At 41.4% G+C, this 12,190-nt stretch overlaps 1 protein-coding gene across 1 annotated transcript in view; it reads right to left on the bottom strand.

Annotated features, from left to right (window-relative positions):
- The window catches only part of fbln2 (fibulin 2), a 42,330-nt gene extending 31,160 nt beyond the window's left edge, over positions 1–11,170 (bottom strand). The window contains exons 1-2 of the mRNA XM_077608425.1: positions 10,860–11,170; positions 6,277–7,572 (exon numbers count right to left, since the gene is read on the bottom strand). Coding sequence (XP_077464551.1) covers positions 6,277–7,504 — 1,228 coding nt within the window. The 5' untranslated portion in view covers positions 7,505–7,572; positions 10,860–11,170. The remainder of the gene's footprint in view (positions 1–6,276; positions 7,573–10,859) is intronic.
- Positions 11,171–12,190: the final 1,020 nt, after the last annotated feature.

Here is a 12,190-nt window from a genome sequence, read left to right as displayed (position 1 = left end):
AAGTGTCCGTTGACGAAATGTCCGGGTACCGTGCGGCGCACCTGTGGCTCATGATCTCCATACTTGTGCGTCGATGGTGCTTCGAGTACATGAGATTTAAAACAGTAATATTTATTTATTTTATGAGTTGAGGGTTCGATCAAATGTGGGTCGCCAGTGTGTGGAGTTTACATGCTTGCGTGGATTTTCTCAAGGTACTCCGGTTTCCTCCCGCATCCCAAAAACATGCTTGGTAGGCTTTTTGTATACTCTATATTACCCCTAGGTATGACTGGGAGCATGAATTATAGTCCGTCTCCTTGTGCCCTGCGTTTGGCTGGCCATGAATTCAGGGTGTCCCACGCTTGGTGTCAAAAGTTAGATCCGATAGGCTCCTGCACCCCCCCAGCATTTCTATGAGGATCAGCGGTTTGTAAAATGAATGAAAACAAAACAATTCTATCACTTGAGAAAATAATTCTGTCACCGATAAGTCTAGTATATGAACCTGATACTTTAACTGAGCCTTCTGATTTTTTCCACATTATGGCCAGAGTTTTCATTTCTTTTTAAAAATTAATATTGGTATTCGTTCATAATAAAAGACAAAATCACAACACTAACAAGATTTTAGCAAGATTTTAGCTTGTCAAGAGGCACTTCAGCTTTCATCAGTGAGTGAGTCATTTCAGTGGTTGTTGGTTTTTTCATTCTTTAACAAAGCGGTGAGTGAAGTGCATCTTTCTTGTCCAGTGCTGTCATCATGTTTGTCTATTAGTGAAAAGAACACCACATACTTGTCTCTTTTCCAAATTCAAACCAATGACATCAGTCTCGTGGAAAATATGTAGGGATAAAACCAAGCAATAGGTACAGCTCTCAACATGTCAGGGGTATTATAAACCCAGCCACATTTTGCCACTAATAAAGGCTTGTGTTTTACGGACCTCATGGTAAATTACCATCCATCCAGTTGGATTGGGCAGCTCAAAAACAGCATTTTAAGAAACGAGAAAAACAACATAGCACCTCTCAGGCGGATCTTTGTGAAAGGCAAAGAGACTTTTTGCGTTGTGTAACTAAATAGCACCGTATGTGTATAGGTAAAAGGGTCACAACAAATTCTTCTCACCTTCAACATTTGTATCTACAGAGATATTTTGCCTTCTGTTAGCGCTGACATAACATGGAGGATTCCTCTGTCGTCAAATGACTTCATTTTCACTAAAGCCACTTTGGGTTTTGTTTGACAGCTTTTGTTTTAGTCTTTTTGAAAGTCCTTTTCATTAATCTTTCTCTTGAAGAAAAGGGTCAAAGTAAGTTGATGCTACCTGTCAGGAGTTGCCTTAGGCACTGATGGCTACACACAGTAACCCCCAATCCAATTATACCTCCTTGAGGTACGTTACCTTTCACCCACCTACAGCCTAAAGAAAAAAACAACACTGGGTTTTTATGAGTTTTTTTTGTTTCAACTGGCAAAAAATCCCTGTGTAACAATAGTACTGTCAACCGACAATCACTGAAACAGCTGTGAAATGAATTACTATTAAAAAAGAGGGAGAAATATCCCAGGCTAGGCAGACTGTTAAAGAGAGATACATCTCATCTCATTTTGTGAACCACTTTATCCTCACTGGGGTCACGGGGTGTTGTGGAACCTATCCCAACTGACTTCGGGCCAGATGCAGGGGACACCCTGAATTGGTGGCCAGCCAATTAGCCAATTGCAGGCCAGAAGGAGACAAACAACCATTCATGCGCACACTCATACCTAGGAGCAATTTAGAGTGCCCAATCAACCTACCATGCATGTCTCTGGAATATGGGAGGAAACCAGGATATCCAGAGGAAACCCACTCAGGCCCAGTGAGAACTCCACACAGGTAAACCGACCTGGATTTGAACTCAGATCTCCCACTGTGAGGCCGACGCACTAACCACTCATCCACCAGGCTGCCAAGGTGCATATTAACACAATATATTTAAAATTCTTAAAACACTCACCACAATGCTGATTCAGGCTATTTTTTTTACAAATTTCATACTCAACGATTGGAGATAACATTTCCTCACCTATTATTCTTGCTTGCTAATGCGAAATTGGTGCGATTAAAGCACTTTGCTGTTTTCCAATTTCTTACAAATGTTGCCATGAAGCTGAAATGACATCACCACAGGCAAAACTGGTTTTCGAATGTAGTAAGATTGAATCCAGATACCCAATTATTACACTTGTGGATTCACAGTTTTTACATTCCTTATAAAGCACCATACTCTTGAGCACAAATCCATTAACAGTTACGGTAACTCTGGATATGAAGGTATGAATAAACTTTAATCTAATCTATTCTAATTTAAACTAACTGATAGCCAATGCACCTGTTGGAATAATCATTATTATAAATGTGTTTGCAATGCTTACTTAGGAATAGAAAGCCTTATTATAAACATGCTTACTATATTAATCAATATATTTACATATTAGGAATAGTAATGCTCATCCTGAATGTGTAACAATATTAAACAATACATATATGTGTTGAACGCTGTGCTTTTATGTTAGAGTTATTGGCATTAATAAAAGCCATTTTAATGCATGCCTTGCTAAAGTAAGGACTGGTTCACATCAAGAGGACAGGGCATGGAGAGGTCTCACAACAATTGCTCTTGGGAACTGCGAACTGTTTTCGGCTTCGGAGGACTCAGGACAGGTGCTCTTGGGAACTGAGGACTGTTTACGGCTTCGGGAGGAGGACTCACAACAAGCGCTCTTGGGAACCAAGGACTGTTTCGGGAAGATTCGACAGGACGTACAATTGTTTTGATAACTGTGCAAAATTGTTGTGAGACTCTACGAATGTTTAGACTTCTGTGGGGCATGGCGTTAAAACCTTATGAATAAATTAGCGAAACGGGCTTCGAGTTGTTAGAATTATCCTGACGGGAGTCGCGGATGGATGTATTCTCTTCTTGCAAGAATTAAACAAAGATATGACTTCCGATGCCTTTTTATTGAAAGCTGAATACGGATAAACCTACAATTGGATGAACCTAACAGCACCCATACAGCTAAATTATTGATCTTTACATTTTCAACACCACTTCTACTTGTCAGGATCTTGGGGAGCTGTAGCCTATTCCAGCTGACTTCAGGCGAAAGGCAAGCTACACGCTAGACTGATCAACAGTCAATTGTATGGCACACATAGAGACAGACAACAATTCACACCCAAAATCATAACACCACCGAGTGGGAATCAATGCAACGCTGTCTTTTCAGGACAAGGGGACACCACAAACACATACACCTTTCAGAAATTCACAATGAGCCAAAATGTCTTACTAAAACAAGACTGAACTTTTTCAGGAAGACGGTTTATTAAAATAAAACCCTGAGAAAACATCGATAACGTCGAGGACTCTACCAGGAGCTGATATATACTATGTTAGCTACTGTAACTCATCAACCTGTGCATCTGAAGTACTTGCATTAAGACAACACTGCCCACCGCAAATTGTCTGGAATTGTGATTATATCGCTAGGTAGTAAGTTACCATGCGTGCACCTTGTTCTGTTCACACATACGCATGAACTGCTTAAGAACCGCAACATTTTCTGGGACTTCAGCACATCATTAAAAGGGATTTACATTCCAAATACCCAAAAATGCTAGCACATTGACACCAGTACGATTGCAACTGTAACACGGTTCAGAAAAAAGGCGAACAAATTGCAAACAGATGTTAGTGCATTGCTACGAGATGCTTAAATTGCCAGGAACCAACATTCTAACACAAAAGCTAGATGAAAACCTGTTCCACAGTGTCAGAAATGATGGTGTGTTGAATTCTTCTCGCATGGTCTTGGATACATTTCTCAAAAATGAAGCTCAACATCTGCTTAGAAAATGAATTCTTGATTGGATCAAGATTTTCCACAGAAAAAAAAATATTGTAGTAGTTATTTTCTAGTTTTGCTTTATACTTGATCCAAGACCAAGGTCAGTTCCAAAACCTTATGGAAGGAAAGGCTCATTTAAAACAGCAGATGTCTCAATTTTTAGTTCGTGTGGACCCTAGTAAAACCGGGTTCTGGATTATTTTATTTATGTAACAAATACTATAGGAGTATCATGAGTCTTCTAAGAAGTACATATTCGTAGTCGCTGCCCTTGCATTGTGTGTCTACTGTATGAATGGTTTTCTATGTCTGGCTGATGTAATTTTCCTTAGCAGTATCATGCAGCACATGACAAGAGCATAAGGCTTCCTTTGACTGAAGAAATTTTGTGGATGGGAGATTCAGTGGAATTATTGTAAACTATCTGGTGGAAGATACTCTCGCTCAAACGAAGATTGACCTCATAGATATTCCTGGCAATGATACATTGGCAAAGGTCGACTCTGGAATTCACCTTGCGTTTCAGAAAATACATCTGTTGAGGTCACTCTCACATGCTGCATGTTGTGACAATGCTAACAACTTAGTATTTGCTTTTTTTCCACCCTGCTTCTTACACAGGTTCAACCCCCAAGAAATCCTACACTTAAAGTAGAGCTAGGCGATAAAACCATTATGATAATTATCATAAAATAGTTTTGTCAACGATAATATCAAAACTTTTGATAAAAATAAGATAATTTTAAACTCTAATTACACTACCCGACCACCACGGAGAACAGGGACACTGTTGCGAGACGAATGCTAGTTCCAGACCAACGAGAAGAAGAGGATGACGTGTTTTAGCACGTATGCAATAGAGGCAAATATGAATGAATGAACGCAAAAGTACAATAACACGGCCTAAATAAGCGATTCTGAGTTACAGTGCAACACCGAGCCGACCCACTAAAAGTCAATTCTCCCTTGCGTTTTATTTTCATTCATAGATGTCAAAATAAATTTGCAAATAAAACTTGTTATCTTGGATTAAAATAGGTTAAGTTCATCCCATCTCATCTCCTCTCATTTTCTGAACATCTTTATCCTCACTAGGGTCGTGAGGGTTGGTGCTGGAGCCTATCCCAGCTGTCTCAGGGCCAGAGGCGGAGGACACCCTGAATTGGTGTCCAGCCAATCGCAGGGCAAAATGAGACCAACAACCATTCACGCTCACACTCATACCTAGAGGCAATTTAGTGTCCAATCAGCCTACCATGTCTTTGGAATGTGGGAGGAAACCGGAGTACCCAGAGAAAACCCATGCAGGCCCGGGGAGAACATGCAAACTCCACACAGGTGGACCGACCTGGATTTGAACCCAGGTCCCCCTGTGAGGCCGACGCGCTAACCATTCAGCCGCCGGGTCGCCCCTTTAAGATCGAATTTGAGTCAGTCGTAACACGGCCTGTAAAAATTCCCTAAGAGAGCTTAAATTAAAATGAACATTTTTGACTCTCAGTCCCTCACTTTCTTATATATAAATCTTTTCATGACTACTATGGTCAAGCTTTAAATCTCATTGTACTTGTATATCGACAATAAAGGCATTCAATTTAATTCAATCAAGTTAACAACTCAGGACCAACATGACATAGCTTGTTCATAGACATAGTATATACTATATAGTATACACACATAAACATATACAGTGCCGTGAAAAAGTATTTGCCCCCTTCCTGATTTCTGTGTTTTTTGCGTATTTATCACACACAAAGGTTTCAGACCATCAAACCAATTTTAGTATGACACAGAGACAACCCAAGGAAATAGAAAATGCAGTTTCTAAATGCTGATTTTATTTACCAAGGCAGAAAAAAAAATCACAAAATTGTCTGGCCCTCTGTGAAAAAGTAATCTACTGACGTTTTAAACGTTTTGAGTTATTTAGGGTGTATGTAAAAATGCAAGGAGAAATGACCGTTCATGTTGCATTGAAGTGTTTGCACGCTGCAACTTATATACTTGGCAATATTTTCATCCATTAAAATTGTGAAGGCTGGCTAACAATGCTCTTCTGTGTCATGTCATTAGTGTTAAGTTCTATACAAAAATGTGGGCTCCTTGTGTAACCAGAAACTATTACATGGCACTAAAAAATAAATCTAAGAAAAATACACTCTTTGTGTATAATTGCATTGATTTTTACTGGACCATTGCCAGTTTGAATAGTGTCATATTGAGTTATTCTTCAAAAGACAGAATGTGGAACAGCACTGTTTTATGTGAATATGACACAATAGTTGCACGCCCACATTGTCCCTGCGGGGCTACAAATGAGTGCAGTGAATAAGTGGTAAATTATAAACCAGTCAAATTTTGTAACAGATAAAGACAGAAGAAAAAACACTAACCTTCTAATTCTCTCTCAACTTTCTGGGGCGGATAGTTAGGGAGGTCTTGAGGTTGTTTTCGGGGCAGCTCTCCATCCTCCCTCATCCTGACAGCAGTCATCCTGGTTGTTTGGATCTGGATAGTGGGCTCTGAGTCCCAATCCATCACATTAGGAGTTGGCGTGGGCACAACTGAGACTTGTTGACCATTTTGCATGTCAGAGCGGGTTAAGTCACGATTCCCAGGAGTCTGACTATGCTGATTTATGTGTTCCACATCTCTTGCAGTGCTGCTTTCATCACTTTTCTGCTGCTGTCTGTCATTTTCAAAAGTCATTGTATATGCAGTTGTTGCTGAATGAGTTGATGTTTCTTTTTGAGTTGTTGTGTGTGTTGGTTCTTTGTTGCGCAAGTCCACATTCTCAGAGTGCTTCTCTACCTCACCTTTTTGGGGAGAATCCCTCAGTCCACTTCTGTCATCAGTTAAGGTGGAGCTTGACTCTGGATAAGCGGGAGGAAATGTAGTTAGTTGGGGAAGATTTTGGACTGAGGAAGATGTTGGCTCAGCCTGTGAGTAGGCATAATCTTCTGTGCCATAACTGGGTGGATCTGACGTAAACAGTGGGAGAGTGTTTCGTTGAAATAACCAGTTTTCATAGGGAAGGGTGCCAGTGTCTTTCGGAAATTTGGTTTGCTTAGTGGTAGCAATCTGTGTGGTTCTATCAATACTAAGGAGATCACAGTCAGGGATAGGAGAGCACATTAGCTTGCCTCCATCATTTGGACAGTGGCAAACTTGACACGGATCTATCTGAAACGTGTGCCCTGCCTCAAATTTCTGGTCGCCATGGGTGCAACCAATTTGCCCACATTGTGGGCATCCCTCAGGAGATGGCAAAATATCAATGCAGTTTGGGGAAATTTCAGGGCACTCAATATAATGGCAACTTATCTTTCCTCCACCTTCAGGACAAGCACATTCAGTGCTTCCAAAATCCACAAAATAAGATTCCTTCTCTGGAACTTTCCCTTTGCGGAAGCCTGCTTGGACGCAGTCATAGAACTGGTAACCTTCACAAGAGCAGCCTCTTTGTGTGCAGTTGGGACAGCAGGTACCTGTGTCCAGGACGGATTCAATACAGTTCTGTAGAACTGGGCAGTTCACACCTGTGCAGTCCTTCTGGCTCATGCAAGTGTGCATGAAGAGCACCACCCAACAACAACACAAAACAACTTTCTGTGCATTCATTCTGCATGTAGAGGTCGAACAGCAAGTTGGTTTTCCAGTTGTATTGGTGAAAAAAGATTTCTATTTCCCTGTGGAAATATAAAAGGAACATAGTAATGGTTCAAAAGATGTTTTACATAATCATCATTAATTCTGACAGCCTGCCAAGTATTGCTTTCTTTAGTCTGTTTTTATATACCTTGGGGGTTATAACACATGGTTCATATTAAATTCCGAGTGATATTGATACAAATGGGAAGTATGTACAACAATAACAGATAAAAGACGTCAGTTGCTTTTAAAACAGTTCAAAAACAGAAAAATATGATATAACAAATTATTAGACTCGACTCTCACAGAAACCACTCACATCTTAAACTCTTGCAATAAAAGTACAAATGAGCACCTGCGTGGTTAGCGCTTCGGCCTCACAGTTCTGGGGTCTTGGGTTCGAACCCAGGTCAGTTCTCCTGTGTGGAGTTTGCATGTTATCCCCAGGCATGAATGGGTTTTCTCCAGGTACTCTGGTTTCCTCCCACATTTAAAAAAAAACATGCATGGTAGGCAGGTTGGACACTCTAAATTGCCCCTAGTGATGGGTGTGATCGTGCATGGTTGTCCCTAATGAACATTTAAAAAAGCATGCATGGTAGGCAGGTTGGACACTCTAAATTGCCCCTAGGTATGGGTGTGAGCGTGCATGGTTGTCCCTAATGAGGATAAAGCGGTTCAGAAAATGCCCCCCGCCTCCGGCCCAAAGTCAGCTGGGATAGGCTCCAGCACCCCTGCGACCCTAGTGAGGATAAAGTGGTTCAAAAAATGAATGAATGAATGAATGAATGAATACTCAGCATGCATACAGGTTGAACTCTTGTAGCAAAAGACAAAAATGATGGATGGCTTTGTTGTTTTTACATGGGAGATGTCTGCAGGTAGGCATGTGGCAAAATGTTTAGAATGTGAGACTTAGGCCATATGCACATGGAGTGGGGCCTCTAAAAAACAGTACTATTTTACCCCTGCTATAAAGAAAAAAAATCAATATTATATGGACCGGCTCATTTGGAAAATATCATCCACACTCAATTGCATCAATCTGGGATTATGCCTCTTCACAGAAGTGCCAGACCTTTTATAATGTTTAGCTTATTATTTTGAGAGGTGCGCATCACATTTGGTGATTATGCTGTTGAAGTAGCAGTAGTGAAAAAGTGCAACACCTGACTTCTTATATTAAAGCAATAGTTATGATTTGTTTCGGCCGATCAGAAATAGCAGGCAAACAGCTGGGTTTCACATCCGTATTAAAAACGTCGACAAATGGTAGAACCCAGGGCAGTGAAGAAGAATCTGCAGAGAGAGGTAATACGCCATGGGAGAACTTAAGTTGGGCGTGGGCTTGCAATGATAATATGATCAGCCTTCACATCGCCCTCTATCTGTGTGCTAGAATACGGAGCACTATCTGGACTTTTAAAAACAAGCAAGAAAAAAAGCCCCTTAAGTAGACGTGGCGTCAACGCTTTTGAGCATTTAAGCACTGTCTCTGAATGTAAGCATGGGTCATATATAATCTATGCACATAGTTTGTTGCAGGCAGTAACATTTCAATTGTTTAAAAAAACGCAAATCTCTGATTATTAATGTATATATGATGGCGCATGACGCATGAAACGCATAATTTGCTAATCGTCACTTTGGTCAGTGGATTTAAAAACTTTTATTTCTTAAAGTTTTCTTTGGGGGGGGTGCTACGCGAAAGTCCTTGCTATGCTGACAAGCCCTTGGTGACGTGACAACAATTCAGAATGCCATCTGAAGACCAGGTGTTGTATATTTTGCTTTTTCTGTTGGTGCTGCTTCTTTTTGGGTAAGATTTCATTTGCATGTTTGTGGCAAAATGAAATGCATACTATATTAGTGTGACCAAGAAGCTGTTGATATGCATTCTTTCAATGTTTTAAGCAGTTTTATTTTACAGGTGGGCGGCACATGTGGGGGATGAGTGGTTAGCGCGTCGACCTCACAAGTGGGGGGGGTTCAAATCCGGTCGGTCCACCTGTGTGGAGTTTGCATGTTCTCCCTGGGGCTGCCTGGGTTTTCTACGGGTACTCCGGTTTCCTCCCACATTCCAAAGACATGCATGGTAGGCAGGTTGGACACTCTAAATTGCCCCTAGGTATGGGTGTGAGTGTGCATGGTTGTCCGTCTCCTTGTGCCCTGCGATTAGCTGTCCACCGATTCAGGGCGTCCCCTGCCTAGGGCCCAAAGTCAGCTGGGATAGGCTCCAGCACCCCCCACGACCCTAGTGAGGATCAAGCGGTTCAGAAAATAAGATATTTCACAGGTTCTTTGTTCTCATGGAAACCAGGGCTGTATACGAGGTAGCAGATAGTTGTGACAAAGGTTAGAAACAGCTTTGTCTATTGATCTTGGAAGCACGGAGAGGGACTCAAGTTTTAAAAGCGTGGACACACATTAAAGTGTGCTTCTTGATTATTGAAAAGTGAGGGCTGGGGCAACAACAGATGTGGTTAATTTGATTTTCACATCAAAAGTCAAGGTTAATTACAGCGTTTAACCATTTTTAGAGATTAATATGCGGTCACCGAAGTCATTTTCATGTCAGAAATGTCTATGTAACATCTGCCACACCGCGTTTAGCCACTGTGCAACACAAAGCGCACAACTGCAGAACTATTTTGGGAGAATCAATGACGTCTTTGTGTGCAGTGGGTCCAAAATCATTTTACCAGATCTCCTGCCTTTAAAAATATTATGACTCTTTGCCGTGGCGCCTGTGTTGAAACATCTTTTCTTTTTTTTTTTAAGCCAAACAATTGTCAAAACAATTCAATGTTATTAACTTTTTCGGTACCATTGGCGACGAATGACGTCCAATTATGTGGCTTTTTCCATTCTTACGCTGTGAATTTAAATGAGTTTGTCACAAGTAGACGTCCAATCTATTTGAACAGGGATGAGCTCCCAATTTAAAGTGAATGAAAGACTATCGCCGCCAGCGGTCTTATGATGGTAAAATTCCTCACAAAATGCAGAACATGTATGTTTGGGCACGCATGTAGAACGACACGTGCAAGCTTTGTTTTGGCGTTTCAATAGATCAAATTCTTCTTTTTTTTACGAAGTCCATTCTAAAAAGGCTGGCAAACAATTAGCCACAGCAGATAATGACAAAACTATCATTTCAACACAACTGTTAAGATGAAGTTGGAGTCTACCACAGCGAACCCATAACATCGTGAGTTAATTGGGTGATATCAAAGCGTGCAACAACAAAAAACAGTAGGAAATCATAATTCAACGTTTTGCTGACAAGCCGGTATTCTGAGGTGCTGAACGTGTTTCGTCCTACCTTGATCGCGATGCTGCAGAAGTGTTGGGTTTCCAGAAGAAACTTGTGCGCAAGATTGTGAGTGAGCTCCACTTCGGAGTAGGGTCGGAGCGCCTTTGCTATTTTCCCTCCTTGTTTTAAGGGCGGGGAGGGAGGGACACAGTTCGAGAACCATTATTACCACTGGCAACCCTCTGCTTTGATTTATGACACCACTCTCCCTCCACGAAACACAAAATAGACCAGGTTTGATTCAAATAAGGCATCCAAGTGAGGCAGCTGTTTTAACCCTTTCGATAGTCAGAGCTGCCACGGGAAATTATCTGCCAAGAAGCAATAGATTGTGATATTACAGTCTTAAAATTCAAATATGGCAAACAATGGGTTCTTTTTGGGCGCCCCGGCGGTTAGCGCGTCGGCCTCACAGTGGGGGACCTGGGTTCAAATCCAGGTCGGTTCACCTGTGTGGAGTATGCATCTTCTCCCTGGGCCTTTGTGGGTTTTCTCCAGGTACTCTGGTTTCCTCCCACATTCCAAACACATGCATGGTAGGCTGATTGGACGTTCTAAATTGCCCCTAGGTATGAGTGTGGGCGTGAATGGTTGTTTGTCTCCTTATGCCCTGCGATTGGCTGGCCACCAATTCATGGTGTCCCCCGCCTCTGGCCCGAAGTCAGCTGGGATAGGATAGCCTGAATTGGTGGCCAGCCAATCGCAGGGGACAAGGAAAATATCAACCATTCACACTCACACTCATACCTAGGGGCAATTTAGAGTGTCCTATCAGCCTACCATGCATGTCTTTGGAATGTGGGAGGAAACCGGAGTACCCGCAGAAAACCCACGCAGGCCCAGGGAGAACATGCAAAATCCACACACGTGGACCGACCTGGATTTGAACCCAGGACCCCCACTGTGAGGCCAACGCGCTAACCACTCATCCGCCGGGCCACCCTGCTGTAATATTGCAAGATTCAAATCGTAATATTATAAGATTAAAGTAATTTTGGTGCTTATTTTTAATGTACTGTGAACCAGAAGTTGTTTGGTTTTACTGGTATAATTTCTTGGCAACGTAAAGTGTGCGTGACTATAAAACTGCTTTTCGTGTAATATTAGAAGATTTAAGTAATCTTGGGAGAAAATTCATAAATTTACGAGAATAAAATGGGTACATTACTTATTTTTACATCACTAATTTTTACATCAGGACCAAAAGTTGTTTACGGTCTACGGTGTGAAAAATTGGATAAAATTGGACTAAAGGTCCCAATTTTTTTTATTATTTAAACTAAGCGGAGGAGAGAGGAACTATTTTAACTGTGAGTACAGTAGTTAAAGTATTTACAATT

The sequence above is a fragment of the Stigmatopora argus genome, chromosome 1, assembly GCF_051989625.1.
Source record: "Stigmatopora argus isolate UIUO_Sarg chromosome 1, RoL_Sarg_1.0, whole genome shotgun sequence".
NCBI classification, from domain to species: domain Eukaryota; kingdom Metazoa; phylum Chordata; class Actinopteri; order Syngnathiformes; family Syngnathidae; genus Stigmatopora; species Stigmatopora argus.
The sequence above is the reverse complement of the archived record's forward strand: the minus strand, read 5'-3'. Positions and strand labels throughout refer to the sequence as shown.